This window comes from Plasmodium inui, assembly GCF_000524495.1.
Source record: "Plasmodium inui San Antonio 1 unplaced genomic scaffold supercont1.7, whole genome shotgun sequence".
Lineage (NCBI taxonomy): Eukaryota > Apicomplexa > Aconoidasida > Haemosporida > Plasmodiidae > Plasmodium > Plasmodium inui.
Window position 1 is genome coordinate 375,478 of NW_008481841.1, and position 12,551 is coordinate 388,028.

Genomic DNA, 12,551 nt, shown 5'->3' on the forward strand with positions numbered 1-12,551 from the left:
AGGCATAAAAAAAAAAAAAAAAAAATACCTACGAATGAGCACAAACATGGGGATACACCCAAAGCGTCAGAGGGCGGAAAAAAAAAGCAAAAAAAAGGAGGAAACCCTCCACTGCGCTACTCTACACGTCGTACAAATCGTCCCTCGTGTCGAATCCCAGACTCGGCGAGTCCGGCAACCGCTTGGTCAAAATTTCGACGCCTTTGTCGGTAATTAACAAAGTGTGCTCAAACTGGGCCGAGAATTTCCCATCAGACGTGGCGCTGGTCCACTTGTCAGGCCACAAGACATCACTGTAGTGTCCCTGATTGATCATCGGCTCAATGGTGAACACATGGCCAGCCTTCATAATCCCAACGGCTTTATTTTTTTTAAAATGAGGAATAGTCGGATTTGAATGAAACAATTTTCCAACCCCATGACCCGAGTAAGTACGTACCACAGAAAACCCCTTTTTGGATACATACGAATCTATGATGTTGCCAATATTTTTATATAACATCCCCGGTTTGCATTTCCTTATCGATTCCATAAGGGAAAAGTAGCATGTCTGTACGAGTTCCTTCGCCTCCTTTGGCACTTGCTCCACATCACCAACAAAGTATGTTTCATTCAAATCTGCATGTACCCCTTTTAAGAAAACAGTTATGTCGATGTTGATGATGTCCCCATTCTGTAATGGTCTCAAGTCAGGAATCCCATGACACACAATTTCGTTTACAGAGGTACAACACGATTTGGGGAATTCATAATAATTTAAGGGTGATGGATAAGCATTATGCTCTATAATAAAATTGTGAACTTTTCTGTCAATCTCATCCGTTGTTACTCCTGGTGCTACTAACGAATGAGCATAGTCCAATGTCCTTCTCCCCAGAATGCATGCCTCCCTTATATTTTGAATCTCTTCTTGGCTATTCACATATATATCACTTTTCCTTTTATATTTTAACTCCGATTCCGGGATGGATGTGATTGCATAATCTGGTCTTTCTATATGTGCCGGTACGGCATTCATTTCTGTTATTGGCCAAGGTCTCAAATTCCCCGTAAATACAAAATTGACGAAAGGTTTCAAATGTTTGTCATAAATCCAATACTTCCTGTTCGTTGGATCGAAATGTTCAGGTGACAATTGTTTTTTTATGATTTCCATGAACTTTTTTTTTTTTTCCTCTTCGGCATTGACCGTTTGGATATGATTCGTTCTTTCCTCTTCCTTTGCATCTTTCTCTTCCTGTTCCTCCTTTTTCCACTTCTCATGCACTTTTCCCACATGTTCTTTCCACGAAATTTTGAAACATTCCTGTGTGCAAAAGTAGCTGTGGATTTTTTTTTTCAGGCATATTGGGCAACTCAATTTTTTGGCTAGCGTTTTCCCACACCCGTTGCAGGTGTCTTCCTTTTCGCTATTCTGTGTTATCGTAACCCGGGCGTTGTCCTCCCCTCGGTCTCCATCGTCTGTGTCCCCCACCTCGCAGTCGCGTTTCTCAAGTTCCATGTTGCTCACGCGTTTTTAGAGGGGAACGAAATTTACCCCTTTTTAGAGCTCCAAATAAGTTACACCTCTGGAGTGCTTCAAGTGGTTTACACCCTTTGGGCTCCTCCCTAATGTGTGTGGATATGTCCCGTGCTGGTTTACGCTCCACGCACATGAGTCTATCTGCATATATATATGTGCCTCGCTAGGTATGTATTATGTACGCAGTTTTTTCCCCCCTCGTGCACTGCTGCTTTTTTTTTTCTGAATCCGCTCTGCAGGGGGTGGAGCTATTCTGCATCCCCCTTTGAGCCAATTCGGAATATTATTATTACTATTATTATTTTATATTTTTTTATTTTTCCCCAAGTCAGGCCCCCACATTCGCGGGCAGTTGCGCGTTGGCTTGCTCGTTGCTTTTTACGTTGCTTCCAAGTGAACATCCACCTTTGCTTCCAATCGAGATTCTCCTTTTTCTTGCAAATCGGAGCGAGTCACGTCGAACCGAACAGAAACATGTTGTACGTGGGGAGAAGAAAAAAAAAAACGACATGCAAAAGGGGGGGCCAATCCTTTAACAAAATTGAGAACTGCCTCATACTTGGGCATAAAGCGGAAAAACATCTATTGCACAATTCTATGCAACATGACTGGGAGCCCTTTGATTATCGGCTGGTTTTATTTGCATTTCCCAGGCGCATACTCTGCCGTATTGCCAGTGTCATACCCCTATGGAGGGGATGCACATATGAACATATATTCACCGTATACGTATCGGCAATCCGGTCGGCCCTTCACTTGACAGCACTGCGAGGGTAAGTTGATTTTTTTTTTTTTTTTTCCATCGTGATGTTTCATTATGTTTGGGGCTATATTAACATTGCTATAACGATAACACTAGCAACTGTGAGGACGATCACTGACCAGTGGCCACTGATCAATGATCACGGATCACCGATCAGAACTGTGACTTCGCAGTCCGTCCAATGTTGGTTCTTCCCGACTGGCGCTAACTCTGCGCAAAGAGCTGCAAAACGGAGATCGTTGCTTAGCCCTACACGTCCCTCACCCCGCAGATGCATATATACAGACTATATATGTGTAAAAAATTTAAATGAAACTTTTAATTTTGATATGCTCATCCCTTTTGGCCATTTCGCACAAAAAGAACTTCTCTGCATCAGTAAAGTTTCCCAGGAGCATTCGCAGCAGTAGGCGCAGCGGTGGGCGCAGCACGACTTCCCCGTCACTACTAATCCGTTCTGAAAGGCTCATTTTCACAAAGAGGAGGACCCCGTGGAGCACCCGGGGGATGTATTTTATTCGCAACTCATTTCATCGCAAGGGGTACAATCTTTTTCACAGTAAGAAAAGAAAAGAAAAAAAAAAAAAGACCAAAAGCGCATTCCCAATTTATGTAACTGCACAGATGAAAGCATGCCTATAGTACACACAACGACTGATATTTTGCTAGCAGCGCCACATACAATTCGAATGTGCATCCGTCACTAGATTATACATCAAGTGGAGGTGGATGCACAAGTGTGAACCTTACCCACTGTTGGATCTTCTCTTTATTTTGCTATTGTTATTGTTTTTTTTTTTTGTCCTTCTTTTTTTTTCCCATTGCACGTAATTTTATTTTCTTGGTCCCTTTGGAATACTCACTTATGTTAGCAAAAAAAAAAAAAAAAATGAAACGAAACGAATATTTTCACCCCCCAATTTTGCACAACACTCACGCTGACCACTTTTGCGGCAGACGGGGTTGGTTACGCATTTTCATGTCTAAAGATAAACCATTTAGAATTTGCTCCTAAAGGGCTGTAACCTTTTCGTGTAACGCCCCAGTCGATTACACCCAAGTGAGGAATAACCTGCCGTTGCGCCTCTTTTCCGTGTGTTTGTGCATATTTTTTGTGTGCCGAGCGCATGCTTCTCCGCTTACCTGCGCGCGTACTGTGCAAGTTTAACGGGGAGGAAAATTTCCACGGTGGCTAACGACACCACTGTAATTTTATTATTTTTTTATTATTTTATTTTTTTGTCTCTCTCTACGTTTGAAGCGGGCAGATACGTGGCCAAGGCGAAAGCGCTTCAGTGCAGCATGGAGACGAGTAGCAGCTTACCCAAATGGGAGATGCCGCCCAAGGAAGGCAAGAAAATAACGGGTTTGCTCGTGAACAACTCCCTGACGCGCAGCAAGGTGGAGTTCGTTCCTCAGGTAAGCCGCGAGGAGGGGCTTCCAGTCGAAATGGGAAAAATAGAGGAGAATACTGAAATGTGTCACCACAACCGCTTCTACTCTACCCTAATCGCAGGAGAAGGACCAAATCAGGTGGTATGCATGTGGACCGACGGTGTACGACGCGGCGCACCTGGGTCACGCCAGGACCTACGTCAGCTTCGACATCATCCGGAGGATCCTCCTGAATTACTTCAAGTACGACGTGTTCATGGTGATAAACATAACGGATATCGACGACAAAATTATTAAAAGGAGCGAAGAAGAGAAAGTCAGCTTCAAAGAGTTAGCCAGAAAATGGGAATTGGAATTTTGGGAAGACATGAAAAAGCTCAATGTCCTCCTCCCGACAGCCATCACTAGGGTCAGCGAATATGTTGATCAAATCATTCATTATATAGAAAAAATTATTGACAATAAATATGCCTATGTGAGTGAAGAAGGTAGTGTATACTTCGACATTGACGAGTTTAAAAAGATCCCAAAGCATTTTTACGCTCGCATGGAACCACTGTCTGTGAAGGATGAAACGAAAATTCTGGAAGGGGAAGGAGATCTAGGAGTCATATCAAAGAAAAAAAAAAATTCGTACGATTTCGCTCTGTGGAAATCATCCAAACCGAATGAACCTTATTGGGACTCTCCTTGGGGAAAAGGAAGACCAGGATGGCATATAGAATGTTCAACAATGGCTAGTAACATTTTAGGAAGCGTTCTTGACATACATAGTGGGGGAATAGACCTTCGCTTCCCACACCATGACAATGAATTGGCTCAAAGTGAAGCTTTCTTTGACGAAAGTCAGTGGGTGAATTATTTTCTCCATTCGGGGCATTTACACATAGAAGGGTTGAAAATGTCTAAGTCGCTAAAAAATTTTATAACGATAAAACATATGCTAAGTGAGTATACCCCCAACCAGATTCGTATTTTGTTCTTACTGAACAAATGGGACAGCTTCATGAATTATAGTCCAAATGGAGAAAGTATGATTCAGTGTGTAGAGATTGACAAGTTTGTCTTTAACTTCTTCGCATTACTGGAGATGAAGATAAAAAATTTCCACCTGAGTAACTCCAATTTATTCTGGACCGAAGTAGACAATAATCTTAACAGCCTATTCCGTTCAACAAAGAACAAAGTGCATCAGGCTCTTCTGGATAACTTTAACACACCTGAAGTTATCCTCGCGCTGCAGAAGCTAATCACCGAAATTAATATATACTTACAAAATGAGAAGGTTCAAATTGGGTTACTTCTCGAGCTGAAGCATTATATCAACTTCATACTGGACGACACCTTAGGGTTGGTGTATGGTCAATCGCAAAGTGGGAAGAATGGAAAGAACGACAAATTTGATGAACTTCTCCACACACTTGGCACGTACAGAAGTAACATTCGGACGACACTACAAAGCAATGCTAAACTGATTAGGAAAATTACCAAAGAGACAAAAGATGTCACGAAAAGGGGCGGACAGGAACATGAAAGCAATTCTACTGCCCAAGACAAGGACCTACTTTACGCCGAGTTTGTTAACAATGTGAAGGCTAACAATGAGACGTTACTCAAGGAGTGCGATTTGCTACGAGATGAGCGTCTGCTAAACATGGGGATACTCATCGATGACCGACCGAATAACGAGTTCGTCGTCAAGGTGCTCGATGAGAACCAACTGCATCAGGAAAAGCGGAAGCGCGAGCAGGAACTGAGTAAGAAGAAGGGCGCGGTCGGGGGAGCCACAGCCCCGACGCCCAGAGGGGACCAGAATGACAAGCGGGAGTGATCAATAGGAAGCGCTCAACGTAGGGAACGTGCCCATCATGGCGAGTGCACCGCGTTGGTCATCACCGACGGGTGAAGTGGCGAGGCAGCCCTTTGCGGTGAATGTTTTTTTGCACTTTTAGAAAATGATAAAAAGTCTTTTTGCCCTTTTTTTGCCCATTTTGACAATTCTTCCCATTTTTTTGCACGTACTGCCATTTTTTTGCAATCCTTTCAATTGTTCCTATTGTTCCCATTCTTTTCGCCTTACCGCTCGCAAACACACCCATCGTGCGCGACGGAAAAACGACGGCATTTGGGAGAATCTCCCCTCGTGTTTCACGTTTGTGCTTTCGAAACAGCAAAAAAGGAAATGAGATAAAAATGGAGAAAGCTGCCATGGATTTCTTTTTAAAAAAAGAGCAGTCAGCCACCGCCCTTAGTTGTGTAAAGCGAACAATAGGCAAAGGGGTGAATAAAGGTGTGGAAAAATATACCCTTTCGGGGGGTGGCGGAGCTGAAACGCGTAGCAGAAAAAATAAAAAGGCGATTCTCAGCAAAAATGAACAAACGATCCGCTCAGTGTCCTCTTTATTTTTTGGCACCTCGGAAAAGTTTCCCTTCCCACTTGGTGCCCTCATGCAATATAATGCAACAGTTTGCCGTCTCATATATATATTTTTCTCTTTTTTTTTACCATGTTGCGAAGCAATTTATTTTTCCTAACTAACACGCGGAAATAACCGTGGTGGATATATTTTTTCCCTCTTCATGATCCCTCGAATGATGAAAAAAAATGGGAATTCCCCTCCCCCCCCCTTTGCAGTTGTTTTAGGGAGTGGAAAAAACGTCCCCCGCGCCCCACCGAACGGATAAGCCCAACAGGGCCGTGAGGGGAGTGGAAAAGGCAACTGCAACAGGGCGATTTAGGAGATATACTTATGTAGATATCCCTACTGTGCACATTTTCCCCCCTCACGAGTGACCCCCTCGCGTAGGCCATTCGTGCTGTAATTACTTTTTCACTTCCACCCTGTGACTGCCCCCTGGCCTACTCCACGCCTTCACCTGAACCATGGCGGAACGGAAAGTGCTGAACAAGTACATCCCGCCGGATTTCGATCCGGACAAATTAACGGAAAGCAAAAAATTGATGAGAAAAATAGAAAAGAAAAAAAACAAGAGCAATAAGTATAACAAGAAGAAGAAGCATTTTTTAAACATCAGAATGATGTATCCCTTCACACTGAAGTGCAACAAATGCAAAAGCTTCACGTACGTTGGAACGAAATTCAATTCCAGGGTTGAGAAATTAAGAGACGAAAGTTACCTGAACATCCCAATTTGGCAATTTTATGGAAAATGCTTTGAGTGTAAAAATGAAATTATTTTCAAAACGGATCCAAAAAATGGAGACTACATATTAATCGCTGGAGGAATAAGAACCTATGATGCACACAAGGAGCAGGAAATTGCAGATGATTATTATCGAGAGAATAATCTCATCAAAGAAGAAGATAAGCTCAAGAACAAAGAAAAGGAGTCCTACAATGCTCTGCTGGAATTAAAAACAAATGAGGAGTTGGAGGAATTGAAAAATATCAACAGAAGACACATTGACAAATTTAACAGCATCAATAAGGCGCTAGATAAATTGTACGAAAAGAACGAAATGAAAAATAATAAGAATAATTTTTTCATGAACAATTTAGATTCAGAAGATGAAAAAGCGTTTTTCACTTTGCTTCGCAAAAGTAGGGTGGCTGCAAATCATCCCGGTGGCGCGCCAGGAGGGTCGATAATGGGTGAAGACGACGTCATCATAGAGGAGGAGGTGCTAGAAGAGGAAGACTCGGGGGAGGCCAGCGATGAGGAGGCAGGCCCACACAACAGTCATTCCCACAACGGTGACTCATATAAGAGCGACGCGCATAGCAACAACCGCGACAAAAGCGCCACAGATAACACACTGCAAAAAATCCCCCTACGTAAAACGAAAGAATTCTCGGAGGGAGCCAAAAAAAGGCAGATTCATAGTGAGGAAGCGGCAAAAGAAGGCATAGATGAAACGATAAAGGTGCGGAGAACAAACCAGGTCAGTACTGATGGCGTGCAAGAAACGGAAGGGCCCATGTCCAAACCCAGCATCAGCATTTTTAAAAGCCGCCTATCAGTTGTAGGCACCGCACAAGGCGCAAAAAGGAACAATTTCGAAAAGAGTTACAACTTTGTCATTAAAAAGAAGGAGGACCTTTCGAGCATTCTTAATGAGTACAATTCGGATAGCGATGGCAACTCCGGTGGCGCAAGTAGCTAAAATGGAAGCCTCTTTTCTCCGCAAGTGCAATGTGTGAAGTGCGCATATCGAAACGTAATCTATTTGTGTCACTATTCTTTTTTTTCTTTTTTTTTTTTGTCACCAAATTTGAAAGCAAATTTACTCCTTCACGGATGTACTACGCTGTTACATTTTTTGCCAAATGTAGTAATTTTTGCAGTAGACAGAAGTGTCTAAGTATACACATTTGTATGCATGCGTGTAACGTGCACACCCCCCTTCCTCACCCGTGTATATGTCCCGTTCTCCACTAACTGTGCGAGTATTTTATTTTTTTAAGTGAAACATGTACTGGAAAGTTTGCGCACACAAAATTGGGGCAAGTCCTATGACTGATGTTGTGTGTCTACAAAGATGTTCATCTTTATCTGTAATTGAAATTTTGCTTTAAATCCTTTCCCCCGATGGGAAAAAATTTACACACGGCAGTGAAGCGTATCTCAGTTTTTAAAAGACACAAAAAAAAAAGAAGCAGTGGCAAAGGCAGTCGCGAAGGTAGTTGCGAAAGCAGTCGAGAAAGCGAGTTCCTATAAAAATTAAATCTACACAAATGAGCAGTGTTCAAATATGTTACGTATAAATCAAAAAGCAAGGCAATGAAGAAAAAAAAAATTGCCTAAAATGTGTATTTATATGTGAAACAATTTATTGGGGTGTAGTACAAAATTTTTCATATGCTGTACATGATGTGCGCACGGGATACTTTTCGGTTTCTGTTTTTAATTTAGCAAACAAATAAAAGGGGGAATAAGGAAAGCTAGCTGTTTTTTAATTCGCTCAACTAGCCATTTTTTAATTCTCCCAACTAGAAATTTTTTAATTCTTCCAATTAGTTATTTATTTCGTTTTTGTTCTTCAGTTTCCACCTCACAAAGCACCACATTTTAAAAAATTTACGAACTGTTCAGAATCTTTTCTCCCAAATGTTGCAAATGTGTGTGTTTGTGGTTACCCATATAATATTTTTTTTTTACCTTGAATAGCAAAGATGCACCCGCGCCATTTCCCATTTAGTGAAATAAAAAAAGAAGGAGCTCCTTCCCATGGAGGACTCCCCCCACAGCCCCTCCAATTAACCCTGTTGGGAGTTTCCCTCTTGGTTCTCTTCAGGTGACATTCTACTGTACCTTTCGTAGTCCCAGTTCTTCAAGAAATAGGCAGGTAAATAACAATCGTTGTATTTTAAGAATTCATTTTTTACCGTATCATGGACTGAACCGATAGAGGAGTAGCCATGATTATATAAAATGCAATAATCAAATTTAAAATATAAAATAAATGTCCAAATGGCTCCATAGGTCCAGTAAAAAATTGGATTTAAATACAAGTATGGTGGGAGTCCCCTTGAACTGATATTCAAAATTTGTAAGTTTTCACTATTCGTGTCGTTAAACCTTGTGCCATTAATAAATGCTATAGTTGGGAAAAATGCACAAGAATCCACGAAATTTTCTTTCACTTGATCTATCCTGCTAATTTGATGTTGTCTTTGGAAGGTTTCTATAAATTTTGTAATGCTACTTTTCCATGTCCCCTTAATAACAGTAAGGTCCAAATCGTACATATATACACATTCGTTTAAAAATTGGTACACTTCTGGAAATTCGTTTACTTCGTCTTTAAAGTAAATTAACTTTGGTTTTTGCCTTTGCCCCTTCACATCATGTATGTATTTAGCATATGCACACCTGAAGAGGTGTAAAATTACGACAGCATCTTTCCCTCCATTAAAGGACAGGAAAACATTATCCTTGCAAAGGCGAAACAAATCGTAAATGTGATATATTGCTTTCATTATATCATCTGACAATTCCACTATTTTTTTCCTTAATATCGTTTCATCTTTATAATAATTAATAACATCGTAATTGTAGATCCTATGTTTGATAAAGTCGCGTTTTTTTGCATCGTTTCCCGTCTTATTTTCATTCTGATGCGACTTATCACAGTCGTTTGACGTTCGACCACTGCATTCTTTTAATTGGTTTGTCTCTTTAATATGTTCCTTATGTAATTTTTCGATTTTTTCAGACAACTTGAGGGCGTTCAAATAATCATTCCACTCATCTTTGTCTTCGGATGCCATGCTTCCAAACGTTTCACATGAATTGGGGTCTTATCGTTAATTTAAAGGATTAAAAAAAAAAAAAAAAAGGGGGACGATTCCATATCATGTCATATTTTTTTACACGTTAATCAGTACTGAAAAAAAAAAAAAACAAAAAAGTTATGGTGACTTTAACGTTACGCGAGTATCCACGTGTTTTCTTTCGTATAGAACGCGTTTAATAATGCACAAAAAAAAAAAAAAAAAATTTACTCAAAAGAAATGCTACGGTGAAAGAAAGTAACTGACAGGACAAAAATCTCTGACGCAGATGCCTTTTAAAATTGCCCAAGGGCGCGCTTAAAAACCACATTCAAAGTGTCAGCGTATCTACGAAGCGCGGCTCCATTGGGGGCCAACCCAAAGCAGGAAAAAAAAAGAAAAGCCCAAGAAGGAACTCCCACCTTTCGCCATTTCGGGTCTAGTGGTAAATGGGCCTCCTGTCAGAAGTAACAAAAAGTAAAGCAACAGTGGCATAGGAAGCGAAGAAATGCGTAGCGCGAAAAAGTACATTGAGAAAAATATATTAAAACAGGTTTACAGAGGCTATTCCCAAACTGTGGCGAAGCTATGCGAGAACTTTACAACTGTTATAATTCCCTCCTCTTCCCTTTTTTTTCCCATTGACCCACTTACCACGCACGGGGGTTACCAACACGCGATTGTGAACAGTGTTGTGAATAGTCTTGTGAACAACATTAAGTATAGAATCTGCGCAGGAATCAAAATTTTGTATAAGGGGTGGACAAAATGGCAAATTGAACGGCGCGCCATGATCAATAGTGTCCTCTTGTACTACTTTGTTCGTTACGCAGTTTCATACCATGCTATGCGTCGCCTCATCGGAATAATTTTTTTCTTGTGCAATTCCTAGGGGAGGGGGGATGAACTGAATCAATTTCATTCCCCTTTTTCGATATTATCATTTTACCAATTGAGAGAAGGCAGTGACAACGTCGGAGTGTTGTAGGGGAGGAGGAGGAAGAAGAAGGGAACAACCAGGAAGGGAAATGTTGCTTGTTTTGTAAAATTCACCTGCTAAGATATATGTATAAACATGTGCGTCACCATTTCGCCCCACGTGACACCTTAGCAGACCTGAAAACATTCGAATTGTAATCTTCACTTTTTATTTATTAAGAAAGGGATGAAATTTACACCAAGTTGAGGATGGCCACTCCTGTCAACCATTCGTGCGTTAATGCAGGATCAAAAATTCCCTTTTTTGTGACAAAAAAAAGGATGGTCCTTATGGGACATATGAACTCCGTATCCCCACATCACCCCAAAGGGGAGCTACTTTAAGTGAAAAAAAAATGCGAAGATGCCATTTTCGTGAGTGTGCTTGCGCATCGGTGCAAAACTTAAATTTATGTTTCCCCCTTAGGGAATATTTTTACCTATAACAACGTGAAAGGTGCGCGTAGTTAACTCGCTTTAAAAATTGGAAATACAGGAAAATCAGACCACTGCCGTTTCACACACAGACACGTACGTGGATATCCTCACAACCTCTATGTTAGCCACCCCATGTTGACGCCGCACACAAATACACACTTCCTTCGAGACGCTTCACACGTTTGAAACGTTTAAGAAAGGGGGAGGAAGAGAGAAAGGCTACCATACTGCCATCGTTGCAGGCACCACTAATATGCAGCGCAGTGGTAAGGAAGCAGAAAATAATCCTGCGTAACAAAACGTTGTTTCACTTTTGAAAAAGTATTTTTGGCAGGTGCGACGACTGCAGCGCCTGTTCCGCGGCGTAGTTACAGAAATTGTTTTTCCAGCTTCAGGGACGGGCAACACGCTCTGAATTTTAATTCTGCAACTCTGGGGGTCCATTCGCGAGTACCATATACCCCCTCGTTAAGTATTTTCCCTTCCTTTCTTTCCCTTTCCTTTTTTTTTTTTTTCTATTTTAAATAAATCTGCGTTCACCTCCTAATGTGAAGTTCCCATTGTCCAATCCATATGAAAAAGAAAAAAAAAGTACACTACAAAGATGGTGCGGACAAAGCAGTACATATTTTGACGGCCATATAAGACTCTACTCCTTTGCACTTTCGTGCATTTCTGTCATTTCATTTTCCCATTCTGTATGTAACATTGTGCAGTGTTGACAATACAGAATATGCTGCAAAAAAAAAAAGAAAAAAACGTTCGATGGCATTTCACTTTTTTTGTTTAACTGCTAAAATGTTATTTTGTAAATCCATAGATTAAGTGTAACAAAAAAATTAAGCATATTACATGGGGCAAAAAAATGTAAAAAAAAAAAAAATTACACAAAAATAAATCCCCTTTTTGAGGACATTTTTTTCATTGTAGACGCACATTTTTTTCGTTTTCTTTTTCTGTATCTTCCTTACATTGTAAAATTCACGCTCACTTTTTTTTTTCTTTTTTTTTCTGTCTAACACTTTTTATGACAGTATTCTGGACAACGTTAACAGTTCTGAGTACGGACATGCTCGTAAGACAACTTACTGTGCAATTTGTTCAACTTGTGAAACTTGTTTTTTTTTTTTTTTTTTGCATTGACAACATACCTGTCGCGGAAATTCGCCTGCTGACCCCCTTGTTGCGCAGTTTTTTTGGTGTACCCTTAATGTTTATT

The 12,551-nt window shown here is 40.8% G+C and overlaps 4 protein-coding genes across 4 annotated transcripts; 2 read left to right on the plus strand and 2 right to left on the minus strand.

Annotated features, from left to right (window-relative positions):
* Window positions 1–121: 121 nt before the first annotated feature.
* On the minus strand, window positions 122–1,501 carry C922_02118 (methionyl aminopeptidase; the record flags this gene model as incomplete). The annotated part of the gene is made up of 1 exon (XM_008817717.1): window positions 122–1,501. The coding sequence occupies one exon, from the start codon at window positions 1,499–1,501 to the stop codon at window positions 122–124; it is 1,380 nt and encodes a 459-aa protein (XP_008815939.1).
* A 2,086-nt stretch (window positions 1,502–3,587) lies between these two features.
* On the plus strand, window positions 3,588–5,511 carry C922_02119 (cysteinyl-tRNA synthetase; the record flags this gene model as incomplete). The annotated part of the gene is made up of 2 exons (XM_008817718.1): window positions 3,588–3,704; window positions 3,802–5,511. 2 exons carry the CDS (start codon window positions 3,588–3,590, stop codon window positions 5,509–5,511), a joined length of 1,827 nt encoding a protein of 608 aa, XP_008815940.1.
* A 1,053-nt stretch (window positions 5,512–6,564) lies between these two features.
* On the plus strand, window positions 6,565–7,806 carry C922_02120 (hypothetical protein; the record flags this gene model as incomplete). Its single annotated transcript, XM_008817719.1, has 1 exon — window positions 6,565–7,806. One exon carries the CDS (start codon window positions 6,565–6,567, stop codon window positions 7,804–7,806), a length of 1,242 nt encoding a protein of 413 aa, XP_008815941.1.
* Window positions 7,807–8,899: 1,093 nt separating this feature from the next.
* Window positions 8,900–9,913, minus strand: C922_02121 (FAD synthetase; the record flags this gene model as incomplete). The annotated part of the gene is made up of 1 exon (XM_008817720.1): window positions 8,900–9,913. One exon carries the CDS (start codon window positions 9,911–9,913, stop codon window positions 8,900–8,902), a length of 1,014 nt encoding a protein of 337 aa, XP_008815942.1.
* Between the last annotated feature and the right edge of the window lie 2,638 nt (window positions 9,914–12,551).